The 24021-nt window shown below is 43.7% G+C and overlaps 1 protein-coding gene across 5 annotated transcripts; it reads left to right on the plus strand.

The window, feature by feature from the left end:
* The first annotated feature begins 991 nt into the window (after positions 1–991).
* On the plus strand, positions 992–24021 carry fam20b (FAM20B glycosaminoglycan xylosylkinase). Of its 5 annotated transcripts, none has more exons than XR_003860349.2 (9): positions 992–1167; positions 3037–3365; positions 3459–3706; positions 3920–4006; positions 4122–4231; positions 4498–4669; positions 4745–4936; positions 23380–23533; positions 23942–24021. XR_003860349.2 is itself a non-coding variant. In XM_029632863.2 (9 exons), the coding sequence occupies exons 2-9, from the start codon at positions 3237–3239 to the stop codon at positions 13437–13439; spliced, it is 1230 nt and encodes a 409-aa protein (XP_029488723.1). In that variant the 5' UTR covers positions 1008–1167; positions 3037–3236; the 3' UTR covers positions 13440–14955. The 5 variants fall into 5 exon arrangements, 4 of the variants coding, with proteins under 4 accessions (XP_064865151.1, XP_029488724.1, XP_029488723.1 ...); XM_029632863.2 differs by lacking the exons at positions 23380–23533; positions 23942–24021 and adding exons at positions 13023–13082; positions 13208–14955 and having other exon boundaries at positions 1008–1167; XM_065009079.1 differs by lacking the exon at positions 23942–24021 and having other exon boundaries at positions 23380–23546.

Raw genomic sequence — 24021 nt, forward strand, 5'->3', positions numbered from 1 at the left:
TAGGGTTGTTGACCTGTTTGAAGGTGTACATATATATATATTCTATAGACCCTAGTGAGTAATCTCAAACCCAATTTTACTTTGGCACCTAGAATAGTTTTCTCTCTATAAGCCAATATGTAATTCATACTATAGCTAGTGTATTGCATTGGTGGCATTTATTTGACCTTGGAACATTTTTTTAAAACCCACATTTAATGCAAATGTCACTTAAATATAAACAAATGCGAATCATTGTTAAATACAGGTTAATGACACTTTTCTACTATTACCCTACTAAGTATTCCCTACAATACTTGTACTGCACCAGCCAGAATAGTTTTAGCTCTGTACGCCAATATGTATTCCATCACAGGAGGTAGGTGGCATTTTAATTGGGGAGGACGAGTTCGTGGTAATGGCTGGAGTGGAATGGTATCAAATAGATCAAACACACGGTTTTATGCCATTCAATTGGCTCCGTTCCAGACATTATTATGAGCGGTCTTCCCCTCGGCAGCCTCTACTGTATACAGTGATTCGCAATGAGGACATTTGTCTGACTTTGGGACATGTTTTAAAACCCACATTTTATGCAAATGAAACTTAAATATGAATCATTGGTTTATGTTTATACATATGTGTCATATATCATGAATAAATACAAGTTATTGACACTTTTCCACTTCAGTTTTTTTTTTTTTTGGAGGGTGGATCAGCTTAATATTGCGGAAAGAATGTTGCTTCCAATGTAATTGTCTGCATCATTTCCAATCCCCCATATTTTTTTGGTAAATATATATATATATACACACATATACATACACATACCTATATAGACATACATACTTTTTTTAAAGAATATACCTTTGTTATTATTCCCCGCAAACCCTTCCGCCGATCCCCCAATTGGAGTAAACTAATAAACACTTCTGCTTCTACCTTCAATCCATACATCTTATACACACTCTACAGACACAGTCTACTTTACAATAGTTCTCTCACTTTTCCACTATTAAGTGGGGGACCTTTATTTGGAAAAATTCCGTGACCCGGAACAACTGTTTAAGTGTTGCTGACGAAACGCGTATTTTTTTTGACAGCCTATCGATGAATAATACACAATTTCACACAAAACATCGAAAACACATTGATCTCGTTTAACACCTAGTAGCCGTAATCGCAAAGGTAAGCCATTTGATCAGACTTGCTAATACGATGGCTGTTGTGAGGTAACGTTAGCTATTTCTTTGCAATCAACGGTGTTGGTAAGCTAACAGTAAAGTAATCAGTAGCCTTTTAATCACATTCATAGAATGTTTGATAATGTCTGTTAGCTTGCTCGCTAGTTAGCTAGCACACGCTTGTCAGCTTTCAACGCAAGTTTTGATATGGAAAATATCGATGCAATTCGTCAGCTATCAGTACGTTAGCTACTAACTAGACAGGTTGTACTTCTAAGTAGCAGCTAACTAACGAACTTAGATAACTAACCGTTTCTTTGCTAGTTGGCTAGCTAACCACCCGGCTAACCACCCGACTCGCCGGCTAGCTAACCACCCGACTCGCCAGCTAGCTAACCACCCAATTAGCCGGCTAGCTAACCACCCGACTAGCCGGCTAGCTAACCAGTACTGCATTGCTGGACGAAAGCAAAACGGACTATACGGTACCGGTACCGTGCAGATTTATTCTAAAATCAACAAAGCGTTTGCTAAATGCCAAACTAACCGTGTGGGCCTTTGCGATTTTCAAATAACTAACTAGCCAACTACTGTTAGCGTAGAGTTTCCGCAGTAGTGGGACGTGTATGTAGTTGGTCTCATGAATTACTGATTGTGTGGAATGCAACTAGAGTCATTCCTGCCTGCGTGGCCACCGGCACTGCTAGACACGGGTTGCTTATATGTTTAACTTAGCCGGCTAATTCACGGGTTGTCCTCAGTTAACTACCTAGTACATACACTTTCTGGTATAGTGTGTATTTAAAAAAAATTAATTTTCAAGTCCGTTTCATGTCTATTTTGGGCTCCCTAAATAACCTTTCAAATGACAGCCCTTTAATTTGAGGGGAAACATAATTGCTGTTTTTGATGAGGGTGGCAATTGTATCCTCCAGCTGACTGGAAAGTTGTTGTTAGCTATGATGATTCTGTGACATTGACAGTGGCACTTTGACATACGGCAAGGACCAGAGCCATACATTTAGAATGAATACATAACTCTGGCAAGGACAAGTTGCTCACATTAGATAGGGCTATCTGTCGTTGTTGAGTTATGGAGAGCCTAGATAGTTGGATACAGTTACATCATCATCTTACTGATTATGGTATCTCCATTGTTATGCAGGCACATTTGATATGTTGCAGGCAGTTTGCTTATCTGCCCCAAATAGCACAACAACCCCCATCTATGGACAATCTGATCGATATCTTTGTCCTGACCATTACCAACCGATCAATACATCCATCTCAACTGACGTGGGTCTGTATGAGAGGAGCCCTGCTTTGGAGCCTTCATGTCCTGTCCTGATTCTTTTACCCCAACTTAACTCTCCTCTTTTGGGGGAGAGGACAGGCTAATATTCCAGTTTGCCTGGAGCTGTGGAGCCAGACAGACGAGGGTCACTGTCTGACAGCCCAAAGCAAGGTGTTATCCGATATCAAAACATAAAATGTTGTTTTGAAAGACAGGGAGTGATAGGCTAGATAGATCCTGTAACTGATCCTGTAACTGGTGGGAGAACAGCCAGTGGGTTAGGCAGGGTGTTATGTTGTCAGTAAAGTGATTGTTTAAAACCCCGGGTGTGGATCCAGGAATCAGTCAAGTTTGGCTCCTTATGGGTGTCTCTCTCAGCTCCGATGACACAGATTAGAGTTGTAATATGTTACGAATTGAGCCCAGTAATTATACATTAGTTTTTCATCATGCTCCTGTCAATCATGTACCAGCCTGTCCAGCATCTTGGCTCCTGCTTTTTCTGTTTGTCTGTCAACAAGTTTAAGTTTTTATATCTAACTGTTTTTCATCACTAATGTCCTCTCTGACCTCCAACAGGCTGGTTGCTGGTACAGTAGGGGCCTGGTCTAGCTGTGGGTCTTGTGGTGAGACAGAGATCCACACCTGCCCTTCAGAAGGGTGTGTGTTGGAGCTGGGAGGGGGAAGCGACTAGAGGGGGGCAGGTGCCATGCTCTAGGGGTGAGGTGGGGAAGAGGGGGACTCACAGGTCAGGGGTGGTGTCTGAGGTTGCAGAGGAGATGAAGTTGAAGCAGCGTGTGGTTGTACTGGTTGCTGTGCTACTCCTGTTGGGGCTTGCCAAACTTTTTCTGCTGGACGGAGGAGAGGGGTCCGCAGCCAGCCGACGAGACCTCAGAGCCTTCCGCAAGGTAGGGTTGTGTTTTTGTGTCCGTGTGTATTTATTGTAGCTGGTGCCTGCGTGTAGGCTATGAATGAACGTTTCTATCCATGTGTGTTATCAGATGGAGGCAGGCCTGTCTCTCTCCCGCGGTGCCCGTTTAACACACACTCTCCAGTCTGCATGGGAGGTGGCAGGCCAGTGGGTGGGCCCAAGGGAGGTGTACCCTGAGGAGACCCCCGAGCTGGCAGCCGTCCTCACCGCGCTGGGCACTGCCAGGGTGGAGCGAGCAGACGTGGGCTACAAGGGCACCCAGCTCAAAGCTCTACTAGTACTGGACGGGGGGCAGAAAGTGGTCTTTAAACCCAAGAGGTGAGAGCGAGAAAACAAACATGCACACTCCATTCTTTGGTTCTGTGCTCCTGAACAGTCCTCAGGAACTGAGTGTCCTTGTTTCGCTCTGACTTCTGTCTGTCTGTTGTCTGGTTTTATGTAAGAATAGGCACTGTGCTTTTACTCTGGTTTATGTAAGAGGATAACTCTCTCCATCACTCCCTCCATCTCCCTTCCTCCCTATTTTTCTAGGTATAGTAGAGACTATATGGTAGAAGGAGAGCCATATGCAGGTTATGACAGACACAATGCAGAGGTGGCAGCTTTTCACCTGGACAGGTACGTGCACACGCCTATCGGTCTTATGCATAAATATATACATTTTACATTCGGGATTGGGAATCTGGATACTGGTGTTAGTTGTATCTGAGTGTCTGTCCTGTGTCTGCTGTAGGATCCTGGGCTTCAGGAGAGCACCCCTAGTGGTAGGGAGGTTTGTCAACCTGAGGACTGAGATCAAACCTGTCGCCACCGACCAGCTACTCAGTACCTTTCTAATGCAGGGTGAGATGCCAGCACACACACACAACAGGGCTCTGTTCGGTCCCACCCATAATATGTTTGCGTCTAGGTATGCCACTCCTTAAACGTTGATAAGATAATGTTTTGTGTCTGGGTATGCCACTCCTTAAACGTTGATAAGATCATGTTTTGTGTCTGGGTATGCCACTCCTTAAACGTTGATAAGATCATGTTTTGTGTCTGGGTTCAAGCAGCAGTGGGCTGGATCTCTCTCTAAATGGAAATGGTAAACCTCTCTCTCTCTCTAGGTAATAATAGTTGTTTCTATGGGAAGTGTTACTACTGTAGAGAGAGTGAGCCTGCATGTGCGGAGGGAGAGAACATGGAGGGATCGTTAACTCTCTGGCTGCCAGATGTCTGGCCGCTCCAGAAACATAGACACCCCTGGGGACGCACTTACAGGGAGGGCAAACTGGCCAGGTGTGTGTATTAACGATTTGTCTGTGTATATGTTAACTGTGTGTGCTTGAGTATTCATTTTGTGTGTGTGTGTAGGTGGGAGTATGATGAGAGCTACTGTGATGCGGTAAAGAAGATGCCTCCGTACGACGCTGGTCCCAGACTGCTGGACGTCATCGACACGTCCATCTTTGATTACCTCATCGGCAACGCAGACCGACATCATTATGAGAGTTTCCAAGACGATGGAGGAGCCAGCATGCTCATTCTGCTGGATAACGCAAAGAGGTGGAACACATACACTCTCTACTTATTGTAGCTAATGTTAGCACATGAACGGTAGAAACACATTTAGGTACTCTAGACATGACTAAGATGACCTCTCCTTCACCTCTCTCTGTCTCCATCTCTACATCCCACACATCACTCCTCTTTTCTAGCGATGTAACGGTTCACCAAACCCATGATTTGGTACGTATTGTGGTTACGGTTCGGTACAGCGAAAATTAACAATGTTCAACATTCACAATGTTCCCTGCATTGTCTCTTGTGACCGGATTGCTTTGATTGACCTCAAGTTTCCACTCTGATGCTGCATGTTGGTGGGAATTAAACAGTTGTGAAGTCTTAATACCAGCTGTATGCATTCATGTGATTTGAACTCGTTGAGAACCGTTGATTGGCTAATGTTCAACAAGCTGTGTCAATCATAAACTAAAAGTGCAGCGATTATGCTTGGAAACAGAGTTCAAAAAACACATTTAATAGTTTGCTTTTTATAAATAATGTTTTGTTAAATTTAACTGCTGAAAATGCTGTTATAGAGGTAATTTCCTAAGTAGGTGACAAAGGTAACCATATGGGAGAAGTTGGTGATGGACAAGTTTCCCACAAGTAATTACCAGTTTGAGAGCTGTTCAAGTGGATTTTTCCCTGTCATGGTAAATTCTCACTTGGTTACGAACGCACCATGACACTGCCTCCTTCAGTGCCAGATGCACATTTGTGACTCTCATAAAGGGGGCATGTCTTTAGCATGGTACATCTCCCATAGTGGGGTAATGTGATGGGCTGTCACTGTTAAGTGAAACAGAGGATGCATTGGTTGAAAACTTCCTGCTTTGGTTTGCTTATAAAGAGCGTAGGGCTGACCCCTTTGTTGACTGGTCGATTGTTTTTTTAATGGTTCCCAAGACACCTGTCGGATTCATGCCTGTCACAGTGGACTAATCCATTGTGGAGGCTACAGGGATGGCACAGTCCATCACTCTAAGACATCTGATACTGACATTTTATATGGTTATATTATGTAAAAAAAATAATGGTGCAACACTAATAAATCTAGTATTATTTTATAACAAATGCACTTTCTCCCGCTTTGGGTATGGTCGCTGTCCGCGGTTCCAAAACAATCTTTAGTGAGCTGTAGAATTTGTGCCTTTCCCTATGTTGCTATCTGCATAATAGCTAAATGAACCAGTATATTGGGATTGAGAACAACGTGGCGGAGGCAGCAGCAACAGAGACGAGGAAACAGCCCTTGCTTTAAGCCCTATTCAGACGGGGTTAGTTGTACTGGGGGAGATCGGGTAATGTAATTATGTGCACAAAACACCACATCTGTCATTTTAGTCCTGTCTGAATCTGTCAGTTATTTATATATGGCTGGAGAGTAACAATTCCAGTCAGAATAACCTACTGTTTTTTGGCGAAAGCCAAGGTCCTCTGATAATACTAGTCCCGTGTAAATCGACATCCTTGTGTTTTGAGAGAAATGTCAGTTTGACAGGTGTTGCTTACGGTTTGAGCAAGAAAACAACTGATTTGATAAATTAAACGAAGTGCTGCGTATAGAATATATATGAAGGGCTTGTATCAACTTTCAAAGTGAAAGCTTTTGTTCATTTGTTTTGTGCGTATGAATAGAATATTGCCATATGCACCTGTAAAGATGTTGAGCCTATTTAATGTAACCCTTGCTGTTAATAGATCGCAAAGCAGCATACAACTGACCTAAATGTTTGGAAATGATAAGTTAACTTTCACATCCACAGCCTTAAAAAACGCATCTCAAGTGCAAAGGGCACTGTTTAGCTCACATCTGAAGACTGGGAGGCAATTAGGACGTCTTACTGCGGATCTCTAAAATATACGAATGATTCTCATAACACTCTATTCAAGTATTATGGCGACACTATACCAAAGAGGTTTGGTTTTAGGGAACCAAGCTCGAGCTATGTGTCGCCCTGTTATCGCCTGGACTTGAAATATCTTCACGCCAAGAAAATAACCACCAAACTTCTGTCAATTTAAAGGGAAAAAACAAAGAATTACAGGGGGGGGGGGAATCCCATCCAAATCATCCTCTAGAATAAGACGTTCTGGGGTCATAATTACATAACCCATGTTCTCTAGTCCCGTGTGAATTGGGCTTAGCCTAATTGGATAGAGCAAACAAACCTAAGTCTATAATCAATAGCCTAACTGTTAAATGTGCCTGGCTTATAAATCATCTATATTACAGTCAGTCAAAAGTTTGGACACACCTACTCAGGGGTTTGTATTTATTTTTACTATATTCTACATTGTATAATAATATGGAAGACATCAAAACTATTAAATAACACATATGGAATCATGTAGTAATGAAAAAAGTGTTAAACAAATCAAAATATATTTTGAGATTCTTCAAAGTAGCCACCCTTTGCCTTGACAGCATTGCACACGTGTGGCGTGGTGACATACTGTTACCGTTTTCTTTTTAACTGTCCATCGCCATTGTAATCTTCTGGGAAGCCAAACATGTTCCTATACTGGAGATTTAAATGATGGAGGATCCTCGAATTCTGGTTTATCGACTCCACCACTCGCCATCGTACAGAACTAGTTCCCGGCTGCGCCTCACGAAAGACAGTTTGAAGTTCGGCAATTAAGAATTACATTTTGATTACAATGTGCGCATGGACTCAAGTTGTTTTAACAGAATAGTCAGATTTACTTGAGGCATAGGCCTGCAACGCAGCGTTCACATGGCCTGCAACGCAGCGTTCACATGGCCTGCAACGCAGCGTTCACATGGCCTGCAACGCAGCGTTCACATGGCCTGCAACGCAGCGTTCACATGGCCTGCAACGCAGCGTTCACATGGCCTGCAACGCAGCGTTCACATGGCCTGCAACGCAGCGTTCACATGGCCTGCAACGCAGCGTTCACATGGCCTGCAACGCAGCGTCACATGGCCTGCAACGCAGCGTTCACATGGCAGCAACGTTCACATGGCCTGCAACGCAGCGTTCACATGGCCTGCAACGCAGCGTTCACATGGCCTGCAACGCAGCGTTCACATGGCCTGCAACGCAGCGTTCACATGGCCTGCAACGCAGCGTTCACATGGCCTGCAACGCAGCGTTCACATGGCCTGCAACGCAGCGTACACATGGCCTGCAACGCAGCGTACACATGGCCTGCAACGCAGCGTACACATGGCCTGCAACGCAGCGTCACATGGCCTGCAACGCAGCGTTCACATGGCCTGCAACGCAGCGTTCACATGGCCTGCAACGCAGCGTTCACATGGCCTGCAACGCAGCGTTCACATGGCCTGCAACGCAGCGTTCACATGGCCTGCAACAAGGAGGCATGAGGACTGCAGATGTGGCCAGGGCAATAAATTGCTATGTCCGTACTGTGAGATGCCTAAGACAGCGCTACAGGGAGACTGGACGAACAGCTGATCGTCCTCGCAGTGACAGACCACGTGTAACAACACCTGCACAGGATCAGTACATCCCAACATAACACCTGCGGGACAGGTACAGGATGGCAACAACTGCCCGAGTTACACCTGGAATGCACAATCCCTCCACACTGCACACTGCCCTAACCCACCTGGACAAGAGGAATACCTATGTGAGAATGCTGTTCATCGACTACAGCTCGGCATTCAACACCATAGTACCCTCCAAGCTCGTCATCAAGCTCGAGACCCTGGGTCTCGACCCCGCCCTGTGCAACTGGGTACTGGACTTCCTGACGGGCCGCCCCCAGGTGGTGAGGGTAGGCAACAACATCTCCTCCCCGCTGATCCTCAACACGGGGGCCCCACAAGGGTGCGTTCTGAGCCCTCTCCTGTACTCCCTGTTCACCCACGACTGCGTGGCCACGCACGCCTCCAACTCAATCATCAAGTTTGCGGACGACACAACAGTGGTAGGCTTGATTACCAACAACGACGAGACGGCCTACAGGGAGGAGGTGAGGGCCCTCGGAGTGTGGTGTCAGGGAACAGCAGAGGGAACACCCCCCTATCCACATCGATGGAACAGTAGTGGAGAGGGTAGCAAGTTTTAAGTTCCTCGGCATACACATCACAGACAAACTGAATTGGTCCACTCACACTGACAGCGTCGTGAAGAAGGCGCAGCAGCGCCTCTTCAACCTCAGGAGGCTGAAGAAATTCGGCTTGTCACCAAAAGCACTCACAAACTTCTACAGATGCACAATCGAGAGCATCCTGGCGGGCTGTATCACCGCCTGGTACGGCAACTGCTCCGCCCTCAACCGTAAGGCTCTCCAGAGGGTAGTGAGGTCTGCACAACGCATCACCGGGGGCAAACTACCTGCCCTCCAGGACACCTACACCACCCGATGTTACAGGAAGGCCATAAAGATCATCAAGGACATCAACCACCCGAACCACTGCCTGTTCACCCCGCTATCATCCAGAAGGCGAGGTCAGTACAGGTGCATCAAAGCTGGGACTGAGAGACTGAAAAACAGCTTCTATCTCAAGGCTATCAGACTGTTAAACAGCCACCATTGAGTGGCTGCTGCCAACACACTGTCATTGACACTGACCCAACTCCAGCCACTTTAATAATGGGAATTGATGGGAAATGATGTAAATATATCACTAGCCACTTTAAACAATGCTACCTTATATAATGTTACTTACCCTACATTATTCATCTCATATGCATACGTATATACTGTACTCTACATCATCGACTGCATCCTTATGTAATACATGTATCACTAGCCACTTTAACTATGCCACTTTGTTTACTTTGTCTACATACTCATCTCATATGTATATACTGTACTCGATACCATCTACTGTATGCTGCTCTGTACCATCACTCACTCATATATCCTTATGTACATATTCTTTATCCCCTTACACTGTATAAGACAGTAGTTTTAGAATTGTTAGTTAGATTACTTGTTGGTTATCACTGCATTGTCGGAACTAGAAGCACAAGCATTTCGCTACACTCGCATTAACATCTGCTAACCATGTGTATGTGACAAATAAAATTTGATTTGATTTGACTGTCTGCAGTAGGCTGAGAGAGGCTGGACTGAGGGCTTGTAGGCCTGTTGTAAGGCAGGTCCTCACAAGACATCACCAGCAACAACGTCACCTATGGGCACACATCCACCGTCGCTGGACCAGACAGGACTGGCAAATAGTGCTCTTCACTGACGAGTCGCGGTTTTGTCTCACCAGGGGTGATGGTCGGATTTGCGTTTATCGTCGATGGAATGAGCGTTACACCGAGGCCTGTACTCTGGATCGATTTGGAGGTGGAGGGTCCGTCATGGTCTGGGGCGCTGTGTCACAGCATCTTCGGACTGAGGTTGTTGTCATTGCAGGCAATCTCAACGCTGTGCGTTACAGGGCAGACGTCCTCCTCCCTCATGTGGTTCCCTTCCCGCAGGCTCATCCTGACACGACCCTCCAGCATGACAATGCCACCAACCATACTGCTCGTTCTGTGCGCGAGTTCCTGCAAGACAGGAATGTCAGTGTTCTGCCATGGCCAGCGAAGATCCCGGATCTCAATCCTATTGAGCATGTCTGGAACCTGTTGGATCTGAGGGCTAGGGCCATTCCCCCCAGAAATGTCCGGGAACTTGCAGGTGCCTTGGTGGAAGAGTGGGGTAACATCTCACAGCAAGAACTGGCAAATCTGGTGCAGTCCATGAGGAGGAGATGCACTGCAGTACTTAATGCAGCTGTTGGCCACACCAGATACTGACGGTTACTTATGGTTTTGGCTCCCCCCCCTTTTCAGGGACACATTATTCAATTTCTGTTAGTCACATGTCTGTGGAACTTGTTCATTTTGTCTGCAGTTGAATCTTATGTTCAAATATTTACACATGTTAAGTGTGCTGAAAATAAACGCAATTGACAGTGAGAGGACCAAACTGTTCAGTATGAATGTGTACCATTACACCCCTACTCTTTTCCCTCTGATCCTGTTGATTAATCTGCTGAGCTGTGTGTGTTATGACATTGTGTATGCAGGTGTTTAATAGGGATGTAACGATTCACCGATAAGGTGGGTTGGCATATAACGCGAACATCTATTAACCCAAAGGTTGCGTGTTTGCATCTCATCAGAAAACTTTAGCATTTTAACTAATTAGCAACTGTTCAACTAGGAAAAGGGGATACCTAGTCAGTTGTCCAACTGAAATGTGTCTTCCGCATTTAACCCAACCCAACTGTCTGTTAGTGAGCATTTCTCCTTTGCTAAGACAATCCATCCACCTGACAGGTGTGACATATAAAGAAGCTGATTAAACAGCATGACATTACGCAGGGGCAACTTGTGCTGGGGGACAATAAAAGGCCACTCTAAAATGTGAAGTTTAGAGTGATCCGGGTCAACAGCATCAATGTAACAGTATAGCATCCTTCCCTCTCCTCGCCCCTACCTGGGCTCGAACCAGGGACCCTCTGCACACATCGACAACAGCCACCCTCGAAGCATCGTTACCCATCGCACCACAAAAGCCGCAGCCCTTGCAGAGCAAGGTCTCAGAGCGAGTGACGTCACCGATTGAAACGCTATTAGCGCGCACCCCGCTAACTAGCTAGCCATTTCACATTGGTTACATCTGTTCATAAAGAAATTAAATGATTCAGAATAGCCTACTACACCATGAAAATGCCCAACAACAAGGCATCGCCTACCAACCTAGCCTACAGTTGGGAACGTGCTGCAAATCTGTCAGTGAACATCTTGCAGACAACAAACCTTTCCCAATATTTCAAATACTATCATGGAAATCCCAGTTTGGAAAGCAAATGGCTCCTGCTGAAAAGAGAAGACTATAATTTATCTGTTGTAGGCTACCATAATATCTCATCAACTTCCAAATATTGTTTTACAAAGTAAAACAGATAGGCTTTTGGCATCACCGGCGAGTGAGCTGCGCATCATTTGGGGAATCGGTGAAACTGGAACGCATTTTTAGGACAATCATTTCCTCCTCATATTGTAGCTTCCTATATGTCTCCACACACATAGGCCAAGGATATTGATGGATTCAAGACAAGGTCGTTTTTATCGATCTCAGTTTCAGTGTCATTTCAATCATTTGTGTGGTATTAAAGATTCTAGTAACGTCTCCAGTCATGAAATAGGTTTGTATAAGGCCACATTTTACATGGTCTGTAGGCTACTAACATTTTCCCTTGTGTGTGCAACTTCTGTAAGCGCTTCTACTCTACTACTCTGCCACTACGTAAATGTGATGATATGCATGCAATGCTTCTTTTAATGCGTTCCGGTACCTCAGAGCTCCCCAGGTCACCCCCCCCCCCCCCCAGTTTTTGTTCCTGCACCTCCCGATGTCCTAATTAAGCACTGGTTAAGTTCATAATTTAATAACGAATACAGCAATCACTTTTGCTCCCCGCACTGCATGGTCAACGCGGGAGAAGAAGAGAAGCTCACTGTGTCAATTTCCGAACAGGCTGCCATTAGATTTGAGACTGGGATGAAATCCAAAGTTGCGCTATATGTTCATTGGCTATGTCATAGCTAATTGTTAAAGATAAGTATTTATACATTACTAGCTCTAACACATTTCATCTGCAAAAATGATGAATGAATTCGTGGTTGATGGTGATTTCAGATTTTTTAAATTTTTTTAAATGGGTGGTGGGATAAAAAGCTAACTTTGTCCTCCCCTAACTGAAAGGGGTGGTGTAGATGCCCAGTTTCCCTTATGGCTCAACTCAGGTGCCTATATATAACATAGACATATATATAATTTACACACACACAGATGTCCAGCTCAGAGAGGCCCAGCTCATAAGGTTAATCAGCAACAGATTTTAATTTAGAATGGGAAATGAATGTTTTTATGCAACAAATGCATTGAATCGCATTGAACTGAATCGCATTGATTCGTTCCTCTAATCAAACCAAATCTTACCGAATCATTTCAAACCAAAATGTATCGTTCCTGTACCGGAGCCCATGTATCTAGATACTTATCGAATCGTCTTGAAAGGTAGAGATGCACATCTGTAGTATCTAACCAATCTTACTGTGTTTTTTTTCTTGTTTTGTAGTTTTGGGAATGCAGCTCTGGACGAAAGAAGCATTTTGGCCTCTCTGTATCAATGTTGCATGTGAGTTTACACACACACAGAAAATACCAACATTTGTCAGTAATCATGAACCATTTCTCCTTTCTGCAGTGTGTTTATGAGCTGTTTTTCTTCTCTATATTCTTGCACCTCTCTCCATCTGTCAGGGTGCGTATGTCTACGTGGAATAGGTTGAACCTGCTGAGGGCAGGGGCTCTGAGTTCAGCCATGAGGCAGGCCCTGACCTTTGACCCCATCAACCCCGTCCTGGCCGAGCCTCACCTGGCCGCCCTGGACAGACGTCTGTCTGGTGTCATAGCAACCATCCGGCAGTGTGTGGAGTCACAGGGCCCTGACAACACACTGATAGAGGACCGCTTGAACCTGCCACACTCCTAAAGGAGGACAGGAGAGAGGGATGGAAGAGAGGAGAGACCTGTCCCATCCCTTGTGGAGGACAAGAGAGAGGGATAGATGGATAGATGAGAGACGAGGGAAAGGAGAAGCTCTCACCCAGGGATCGAGAGAGAGGGTTGAGCCATGGTAGGAGGAGCTGGAGGATAAACCACCTCCCACGCTCCAAGTCTCATGGCCTCATAGAATGGGACAGGAAATGACTCCAGCAGCAGGAAGTGGTTTCCTCTACAAACTGTTTCCCTCCACACTAGAACACTTGAACCTAATGGGATCTATATCTGAGGAACTGTATCCCCAATGTCTCTCCTCTGCCTTCTGCACACACACACACCTCGTGCCAAACCCTCCCTCTCTCGTCCAGTAATAACGAGGGAACCAAAGCCATAGGACTCAACCCAGCGGCACTCAGGATAGCAGGGGTCGCTCACACAGCCATAAAACCCACTCCATGTGGACACAACACTCCCAGCAAAATCCACTGGACTGACAGTGGAGAGGGAGACTGGTTAAATGACCAAGGGGAATTTTGTGGTCAGTCAATGTGACTAACAAACAGACGTGTCTGTGTCTGAAATGACACCATATTTCCTATATAGTGCATAAGGCTCTAGCCAAAAGTAGTGCACTGTATAGGGAGGGAATTGTGTGCAATTTCAGAATCTGCCAACTGACTATGGATGTCTCATGCTGCTCTATTCAATATATATTGTACTAGTTTTGGCCCCAGTTTCTCAGACCTTATTCCTATTTCTGAATTAAAAGCACTTTCAAAAGAGATTGTTCATTAAGCATGCTTTTTTTACTCCAGGATTCGACTTGATCTGGGTCTAAGAAACTGGCCAATGAGGTTTTAAAGGTTGGCTACATACTCGAGGGCTTTGGTCAAGACTAGTGCACTATTTTGGGAATAGGGTAGCCATTTGAGACATTACCAGTGTGTACATAACGAACTTTTGAATAGCATTACTGAGAGAGTATAATTATGAGAATTGTAATGTTAAATTAACCTAATTTAGTGTCGTGTCTGAATGTGTGTGCCTGAATGTGTGAGCATGAGTGTAGGGCAGGAGTCGGTCACCCAAAAAACGTCCCGCAATCAGTTTTTGGTCAAAAAAGACTGTAAAATCACAAGAATCCTGCAAAAAAAATGTGTAATTTAGCAAAATCTGTTCCCAAATATTCTGACAAATCATAAGAGATGTTATCGTGTCAATCTAATCAAGGTATGAAATTATTTTCAAATACAATCTCTTTGAGCTTAGTTGTGGTCAATTTGCAGTGTTCATTATTATGTTCAGCCCCCCCGACCATCTGCTCCAACAAAAATCATCCGGCAGCTGTATCTAGTTGTCTATACCTGGGGTAGGGGGTGCCATACTCTAGTTGAGTATGCTACTAACGTTTTAGAGAGAATCTGGGACAGGGCGGGGGAAGATGGGAAGTTTGGGGCTTTATAGGAATGTAATGTTTTCAACATTAAAAATTAATTTTTTAAATATTCGGTATTTCAGTGTTTTGTATAAAAACAAGTAATGGCTCCTATTCAATTGGCTTTTCTTGAAAAGGTGGTTTATACAGATGTAGGATATTCAATGTATAGCACTTGTTCCTGAGAATCTCAAATCAAATAATCAAATCAAATTTTATTTGTCACATACACATGGTTAGCAGATGTTAATGCGAGTGTAGCGAAATGCTTGTGCTTCTAGTTCCGACAATGCAGTAATAACCAACAAGTAATCTAACTAACAATTCCAAAACTACTGTCTTATACACAAGTGTAAGGGGATAAAGAATATGTACATAAAGATATATGAATGAGTGATGGTACAGAGCGGCATAGGCAAGATACAGTAGATGGTATCGAGTACAGTATATACATATGAGATGAGTATGTAAACAAAGTGGCATAGTTAAAGTGGCTAGTGAATGTATTACATAAAGATGCAGTAGATGATATAGAGTACAGTATATACGTATACATATGAGATGAATAATGTAGGGTATGTAAACATATTAGGTAGCATTGTTTAAAGTGGCTAGTGTTATATTTTACATAATTTCCCATCAATTCCCATTATTAAAGTGGCTGGAGTTGAGTCAGTGTGTTGGCAGCAGCCACTCAATGTTAGTGGTGGCTGTTTAGCAGTCTGATGGCCTTGAGATAGAAGCTGTTTTTCAGTCTCTCGGTCCCAGCTTTGATGCACCTGTACTGACCTCGCCTTCTGGATGATAGCGGGGTGAACAGGCAGTGGCTCGGGTGGTTGTTGTCCTTGATCTTCCTACATTGCAGGAAATGCAGATTTTTACTGGTCAAATTGGTCAAATTAAGAGCTTACATCTATCTGTACATGCTTTGTATAGATGCTCCTATATAGAGGGTCTAAAGATGCTCAAACTATCAACTGTTACTCTTTCTATTTGCAACAACTTAAAGTTTTACTGTTCCTCCCTTTAGAGGGAGCCAGATCACTACAGTAGAAACCTCTAGATACAGACATACCAGACAGGACAACCGATGCCAACACTTTTCCTCTCTTTACTATCTTGCACAAACAGTCTTGAGGTCATCTGTGGCATAGCCTGGTGGTAACAGATTAAAAGCGAGAGATGCATTTACAATCACAGATGTATGGCTAGAGGATAGAAAACAGTATGAAAGGCTGTGTGGGATGACTGGTGGTGGTAGCCTCATGACCTATAGTTTCTAATCAGACTGATCTCTGGAAGTTCCTCCTGTGACTGGCTGGCCTGAATATTGTTTGTGTCTGAGAGGTGTTATTAACCCTTTCATTATGGCAACCAGTCCATGTTCTGGTTATTAATGTCACAAAGGGGGTCTTTTACCGGTAAGTCTCTCCTTGTTGAGCTAACTGTAAAAACCTCACTTTACGTGTTAGAGCTGAAATGCAGCTGTCAGATACAGACATTCATACAGAGGGGAGTCCCCTGGACAACACTACTGGAGAATGGGCCTTCTCTCCATCTCTGGGGGGAAGATGGCAAACACACACCATTGATGTGTGATAACAGCCCACTCATACCCAGAGTCAGGCCTGGTCTCCCAGTATCAGAGTGGGAGGAACATGCACATACAGTCCTCGGGTGTCTCCCCATGTGTGATTGTATGTGAATCGGCTCCAGCACAGACCTGCATCCACCCATCATTTCCACTTATACCAGTTCTCAGCTGTTTGCGTGCCAAAATAACACCCGCATGCGCAGACACACACACACACTTTATTTTCCATGGAATGGTGTTTTACAGAGATGCTTGGTTTCATGTTCTTTCTCTCCCTCCGCATCTCGCTCTTGTTTAATGCACTTTCTCAGGTTCATTATGAGTCAGCGACAGCAAAAACATGTCACACACCGATATCAGATGGGGGGATGTATGGGGTTACAGTAGGTGGGCTCTTCCAGATAAGTTTATCCCTGTGACAAAGTCTATCTCAAATGTCTCCATGTCTGTTTTATTACTGTGGGGGTGGGGGGTTTCTCTGTGATCTCCTCCCGCACTAACACTCAACTCTACCCTACATCCCAAAGTTCACTCCACTCTATACTTTTATGCTCAAGGTGGTTGTTACACTTGGTGGTTCAGTGAACTACTGGATGCTAGTGGGATGATGAGTAACCTTGCCTGAGACCTGAAGATTTGTTGTGTCCAACTGTTCTGAATGTGTTGTACCTTGAATGTGGACAGTCGATGCATTTTGTTCTACCCTGCATATCAGACCTCAGAAGGAAACATTTACATTTACATTTAAGTCATTTAGCAGACGCTCTTATCCAGAGCGACTTACAAATTGGTGCGTTCACCTTAAGACATCCAGTGGAACAGCCACTTTACAATAGTGCATCTAAATCTTTTAAGGGGGGTGAGAAGGATTACTTTATCCTATCCTAGGTATTCCTGAAAGAGGTGGGGTTTCAGGTGTCTCCGGAAGGTGGTGATTGACTCCGCTGTCCTGGCGTCGTGAGGGAGTTTGTTCCACCATTGGGGGGCCAGAGCAGCGAACAGTTTTGACTGGGCTGCGCGGGAACTGTACTTCCTCAGTGGTAGGGAGGCGAGCAGGCCAGAGGTGGATGAACGCAGTGCCCTTGTTTGGGTGTAGGGCCTGATCAGAGCCTGGAGGTACTGAGGTGCCGTTCCCCTCACAGCTCCGTAGGCAAGCACCATGGTCTTGTAGCGGATGCGAGCTTCAACTGGAAGCCAGTGGAGAGAGCGGAGGAGCGGGGTGACGTGAGAGAACTTGGGAAGGTTGAACACCAGACGGGCTGCGGCGTTCTGGATGAGTTGTAGGGGTTTAATGGCACAGGCAGGGAGCCCAGCCAACAGCGAGTTGCAGTAATCCAGACGGGAGATGACAAGTGCCTGGATTAGGACCTGCGCTGCTTCCTGTGTGAGGCAACGGTCATCTGGAAAAATGTGCAATATTTTTACCACCTGGGGGATTTCAGTAGAATAGTTGTTTGATAGAGCATGTCCAGACATGCAGTACCAACCTCTCTCTCTGACCTATATCAACCCGCTAACTGGAAGCAGATCTCTCAAGCTGTTTGATGCTTAAATCACTGACTGTTAATCAGCATCACTGATTGGGAAACATTTTTAAAAGAGATGGGAGAAGAGAGAGAAAGCATCATGGTACCGGATGGTGTGAGAGTGATTCATCTGTCACCACATCCCATCCTGGTTAAACATATCACAACTACAATTGCTGTACAGCCCCTAATGGGAGCTACTGCTTTGTGGTTTGGAGGGGTATTTACCAGAGACCGTGTATATATAAAGGTTTTTACTGACTTTCACACGCATGCATTCACGCACACAAGTCAGTGGGTGGTTGCCCATGTGTGATTGCTGGGGACAGTAGATGAGGGCCAAAACCATGTAACTGACCAGCTTAGCTCTTGCTGTGTCAGCACACTATTATCAGAGGTCTTGGAAAACAGGCTCAGACACACCTTAGACCGGCTCAGCTCAGAGGTCCTTTGTTTAATGATCAACCTGGTTGGAGTCCAGGCATTCATTATTTGGAGTGTTTGCCATCATGAGAACACTGAAATGCAATCATGATGATTAAACTCTAACACAGTAAATGCATACTGTACCTCTGAAAGACTGGTTAGATCAGGGGGAAACCAGTGGCTTAGTCTGGACTGAGGGTAAGATAGAAGCCCGGCTTTCTACTGAAGTTAAGCTAAGCAGGTGCAGGCTTGGTTAGTGCCTGGTATGGGAGCAGGACTGGCCCGAGCCTTTTGGGGGACATAAGCGAGATTTGGTTGCCCTGAAATTCTACCCATTTTGCCATTAAGGGTAGAGAAATCTTTGCAGTTTAATTCTAATTTCCTGCAATTCTACACATTTTGCCATTAAGGGTAGAGAAATCTTTGCAGTTTAATTCTAATATCCTGCAATTCTACACATTTTGCCATTAAGGGTAGAGAAATCTTTGCAGTTTAATTCTAATTTCCTGCAATTCTACACATTTTGCCATGACTTGTGCCATGTTAATATATCTGAGTGATAATGACTAACAAAATCAATGGGGGTCCCCTGGAGGTCAGGGCCCCTGGGCATGCGGTTGGTATTCGGCCATGATTTTCTACAAGTTTAGATTGGTTAGTCTAGCCAGCAATCTAAAATTTGTTAGCTCACATTGCTCATTGAGTGACCGTCAGGGACTGACATAACAACCGAAAAATTGCTGATGAAGAACCAGATTTCGAACTTCACCTTGCATATCCTTTTATTCTAACTCTCAACAGTAAATTGGGACCATGACTGAGTTGCAGGTTTTATTTAAGGTTAAGGCCTTACGACACACACATAAACAGGTAGTGTGTCAGGATGTCAGCTGACCCGTGTGGTGAAGATGGGTCTGCTGCCTCTGACAAGGTGATGTTACTGTCACAACGGAAAGAGAGAGAGAGAGACAGAGACAGCGAGAGCAACAAAAAAAAGGACATTGAAATGCCGCAAATGGACTCGTACAAAAACACATCCCTGGGCAACTGTGTAAGAGGAGGAGGGTGAGGAAGATAGACAAGATGTTCGGTGGATTACATGGAAACACACACACACACACAATAAGAGATGCTGTGTGGACTGGGTGGAAAAGAGGCCGCATCGTGACGCACGGCCCACCGCAGAGTTTCCCAGCTTCATCAGAAAGGAAAAATCAACAGCTGATCTAAAAAAATAAGTGTGTGTGTGTTTAGTGTATGATATTTAGAACACAGTGACACTACTGTGACCTTATGTGTCTGTCACCTTACACCTTACATTTTTTTTTATATATATTTGTGTGTCAAATCTCAATCAATTATCTCTGAAACTGATAGAACTTGTGTAAACATTAACAGAATATGATGCAGTGTTCACTCTTCCAGGAAATGCTGTAAAGGTCTATGTTTACTGTGGTACTGCACTGTTATTTCCTGGAGTAGCTATAAAAAGAACAGCAGGTAGCCATGCTGCAGTTTATGCTTAAAATCAATGAAACTGACAGTCTGTGGATAGTTATCTGGTAGAACCTATAGATTCAAGTAAAATGTTGCTTTTTAGTGAAAAAGGCCTCCGTTCTCCTAAATTGTCAGCCAGTCTAACTATGAATAACCAGTGGATTATTTCACATAGTCTTTTCTACATGTGGATCAAATTGTTTTCACACTTGTAGTTCTGGTTGATTCCTTAAAAAACCTGTGTCCAACGTAGAGAGAACTGGAGAGTCTGAATCAGTTGTGTTAGTGCTGGGATGGAACAAAAGCCTTCTCCCATGCAGCTCTCCAGGACCCTGGTATGAATGTAAACTGGCCAGTAGTCACTTTTTCGCAACCTTTAACCATTAAAGGGGAAATCTGCAGTTGCTACATAGAATTTTGGTTTCATGGTATGTACCCATTGATTCTTGAAGGAAATAACTTATTAATACCTCATGAGCTTAGCTCAACTCTCAGAACCCATCAGAACTCAAATGTTCGTAAACAAGTAAATGTAAACAAACACTATATAGCCTCAAAACATGGTTCAAACTCATTTGCATCCATAGCTCTGTCTATGAATTTGAGAGTGGTTACATTTCTCCAGCCCCATCCCTCAGCTTTTTACTGAAACAGGGGCGGGGAAACGCTTTGTTATTGTTTCAACTGCTGAATGCCCCTTTAAAGAAGAAATCCAGAGGTTGTGGGCGACCCAATGCCGCCCCACTTCTTGCTTAGTATTTTTTACTTTGAACAGAAACAAGATGGTTGAGCCCTGAGCCGCTTGGTCTTCTGGGCAAGGTGTGTCTTTGCGCTAATCTCATCTATTCGAATGACCCTGGTGCCCCGGAGCTGGAGGGAAAGTGAAATCACTTGCAACCTAACGTTACAGCCACCAGAAATAAACAAAGCCGAAGAAGCCAACAAGCATCAGACTCGGTTCTGAATCAACTCGACCCCAAAACAGAAAAAGGGAGCAATAAAAAGATTGCTCATGACCAATCCAGAAACCGGATAAACATTGGAATTAATTTTGAAAGGTGGAAGAGTGACGCCGAAATGGCCACCATTCTAATGGACTGGTAACATTAGGTAATTGTTGTGATGCGTTTTTAGTCTGCTAGCTACGTTAGCTGCTAACATTAGTGTGTTTAATGTAAGGAATCTAATGATAGCATCATGTAGTTACACTGCATATACCCCACAAGATGCCTAATGCCTTTATTTCAACTAGCTAACGTTAGCTAGCTAAAGCTAGATATTCAAATTGTTGATGTGATCAAATCAAATTGTATTTGTCACATACACGTGTTTAGCAGATGTTATTGCGGGTGTAGCGGAATGCTTGTGTTTCTAGCTCCAACAGTGTAGTAATATCAAAACAAGTAATATCTAACAATAAACACAAAATTAAAGGAATGGAATTAAGAATATATAAATATTCAGATGAGCAATGTTAGAGCGGCATAGACTAAGATACAGTAGAATAGGACACAATACAGTATATACATATGATTAATGCAACATATGTAAACATTATTAAAGTGACTAGTGTTCCAATTATTCAAGTGGCCAGTGATTTCAAGTCGATGTATACAATGGTTCCTCCTTTAAAAGCGGTGTCATACTGCGGCACACCTTGCGGACTGCCGCAGCATTCTGTGGCACATAATTTCATTGTCAGCCATTTTTTCTGTTAATGCAAGTTAGTGCTAGTTTGACCACCACAGGGCATCTTTGAGAAGCATTCCATAGTCTTCCATGTTGGCATTACCAGAAACGGGGAGGGCACGCGGGAAACCGGGGTTCAATACCCTGAAGGGGAGGAAGCAGTAGGCTGTCCTTGTAAATAAGAATGTGTTCTTAACTGATTCCATATGTGTTATTTCATAGTTGTAACCTATTCACTATTATTTTACAATGTAGAAAATAGTCTAAATAAATAAAATCCTGGAATGAGTATGTGTCCAAACTTTTGACTAGTACTTTCGGGATGTAATGTTTTGTCTAGTGATCGATAAACTCACACAAACTAAGCTGTGTTTTGCTATATTGCACTTGTGATTTCATGAATATAAACATTTTTAGTAATTTTGGGGGAATTTGGCACAATTCAGCGGTTGTTGATGAAAATGATCCCGCTAAAGGGATCCGTGTGCCAAGAAGTTAATTAATTTGATTAATATTATGGTGTTCTATTCCAAGAAAAATGAAAAGCTCTCTGGGTTTCCGTTGGAACAGAAAATATGGCGCTGTACAACCTGATGGTCGGCAGTACAGTACTGGGCTATTTAGCTAAAGACTCCCTGTGTCGTGAGGGCAGGGCACATGGGAAACCGGGGTTCAATTCCCCAACGGGTAGGAAGGAGTAGGCTGTCCTTGTAAATAATAATTTGTTCTTAACTGATTCCATGTGTTATTTCATAGTTGATGTCTTCACTATTATTCTACAATGTAGAAAATAGTAAAAATAAAGACAAATTCTGGAATGAGTAGGTGTATCCAAATGTGACGATGAGGAGTAGGCTACAGCATAAGTGGATTGGAGGATTCTAAATTAATATCTAAGGGGTATAACATTTCCACACCATAATTGTAGTGTAACTGAACTTTCAGTTGAGCGTACTAGCTCTTTGCCTTCTCTAACAGAAGTTGATGCTGTTGCTGCTGTCTGTGTACACAGTAGGACAACAGCCTCTAATGTGCTGATTTGTTTGTAGATGATAATGTTAGGAGGTTGACAGCATTTTCGGCCCAGGACCACCTCAAACAATGCATCTAGCTATAAAATAATCACACAAACATGCATTTCTCAGGGAGATACTGGTGGAGGCAGTCTGATTTCGAGAACTTGTACAGCCTCAGTTAAGGGAAGAAATGCTGTATGTATTTTCCGTTATGCTTAGTAATTCAATCATTATTTTGCTCATAATCACGGAAAATAGCTAACTATGTTTGCCTCTACATCACATATTTCCTGTCTATATAAAGCATTGATTCCTACCTAGTGTGAACTACCCACCAGAACGACTGAATGAATTTCCAGCGGTCAGTCAAGTAAACAATGGTTCATTTGCATGACATATTGGACTATGGCTCATCAAGTCATAGGATGGAACGTTAGTATAACACGTTACACTGGTTACAGCACACCAACACGTCCTATGTATGTTAAGGACACTTTTGTGACTGACACTGACTTATTTGGTGCTAATGTCTCTATATTTAGCTGTAGTCAACAGAGCATTGATGGTTGAATCAATAAACGGTACATATGTTCTCATTATAATTTACTCATTCCATCCATATTATGTAATCAAATTCAACATTTATTTGGTATATGCACAGGATACAGTGGGGTGTTTACGGGAATAAGACATTGCGTTGTACCGGGTACTATTGAAGTAACAATTTGTTTGATCTCTTCCCACAGTGCCAACAATCCCCAAAGACTCGGACTTGTCCCTCCTGTCCCACTACCAACCAAGCAAGAGTTTCTCAAGAAACATCATCATGGGGTAGCTTAGTGGCTAGAGCGTTGGACTAGTAACCAAAAGGTTTCATGTTCAAATCCCCGAGCTGACAAGGTACAAATCTGTCGTTCTGTCCCTGAACAGGCAGTTAACCCACTGTTCCTAGGCTGTCATTGAAAATAAGAATTTGTTCTTAACTGACTTGCCTAGTTAAATAAAGATACATTTAATTGATCATTACCATCAATGCTCTGTTGACTACAGCTAAATGTAGAGTCATTAGCACCAAATAAATCCGAGTCAGTCACAAAAGTGTCCCTTACATACAAAGAATCTTTTGTTCATACAGAATGGCAGACATTGCGCTTGTTACAAGTATTTTACCTTTTCTTGAGAAATCAATATACAAATACATTGAGTTAGAATCAATACCATGAAAACTTGGTTCGGAAGGCCATTGACACTTGCGCTAATAAGTGATTTCAATGAATTTCAGTGATATTGTTTTTTTTCTCCCATCAGCATCAAAACTGCCGGAGTAACAGAACCATGGATGACTTGGACAACTTGCTGCACAATAAAAAATTAACACATCTGTTATG

The sequence above is a fragment of the Oncorhynchus nerka genome, linkage group LG24 (genome assembly GCF_034236695.1).
Source record: "Oncorhynchus nerka isolate Pitt River linkage group LG24, Oner_Uvic_2.0, whole genome shotgun sequence".
Lineage (NCBI taxonomy): Eukaryota > Metazoa > Chordata > Actinopteri > Salmoniformes > Salmonidae > Oncorhynchus > Oncorhynchus nerka.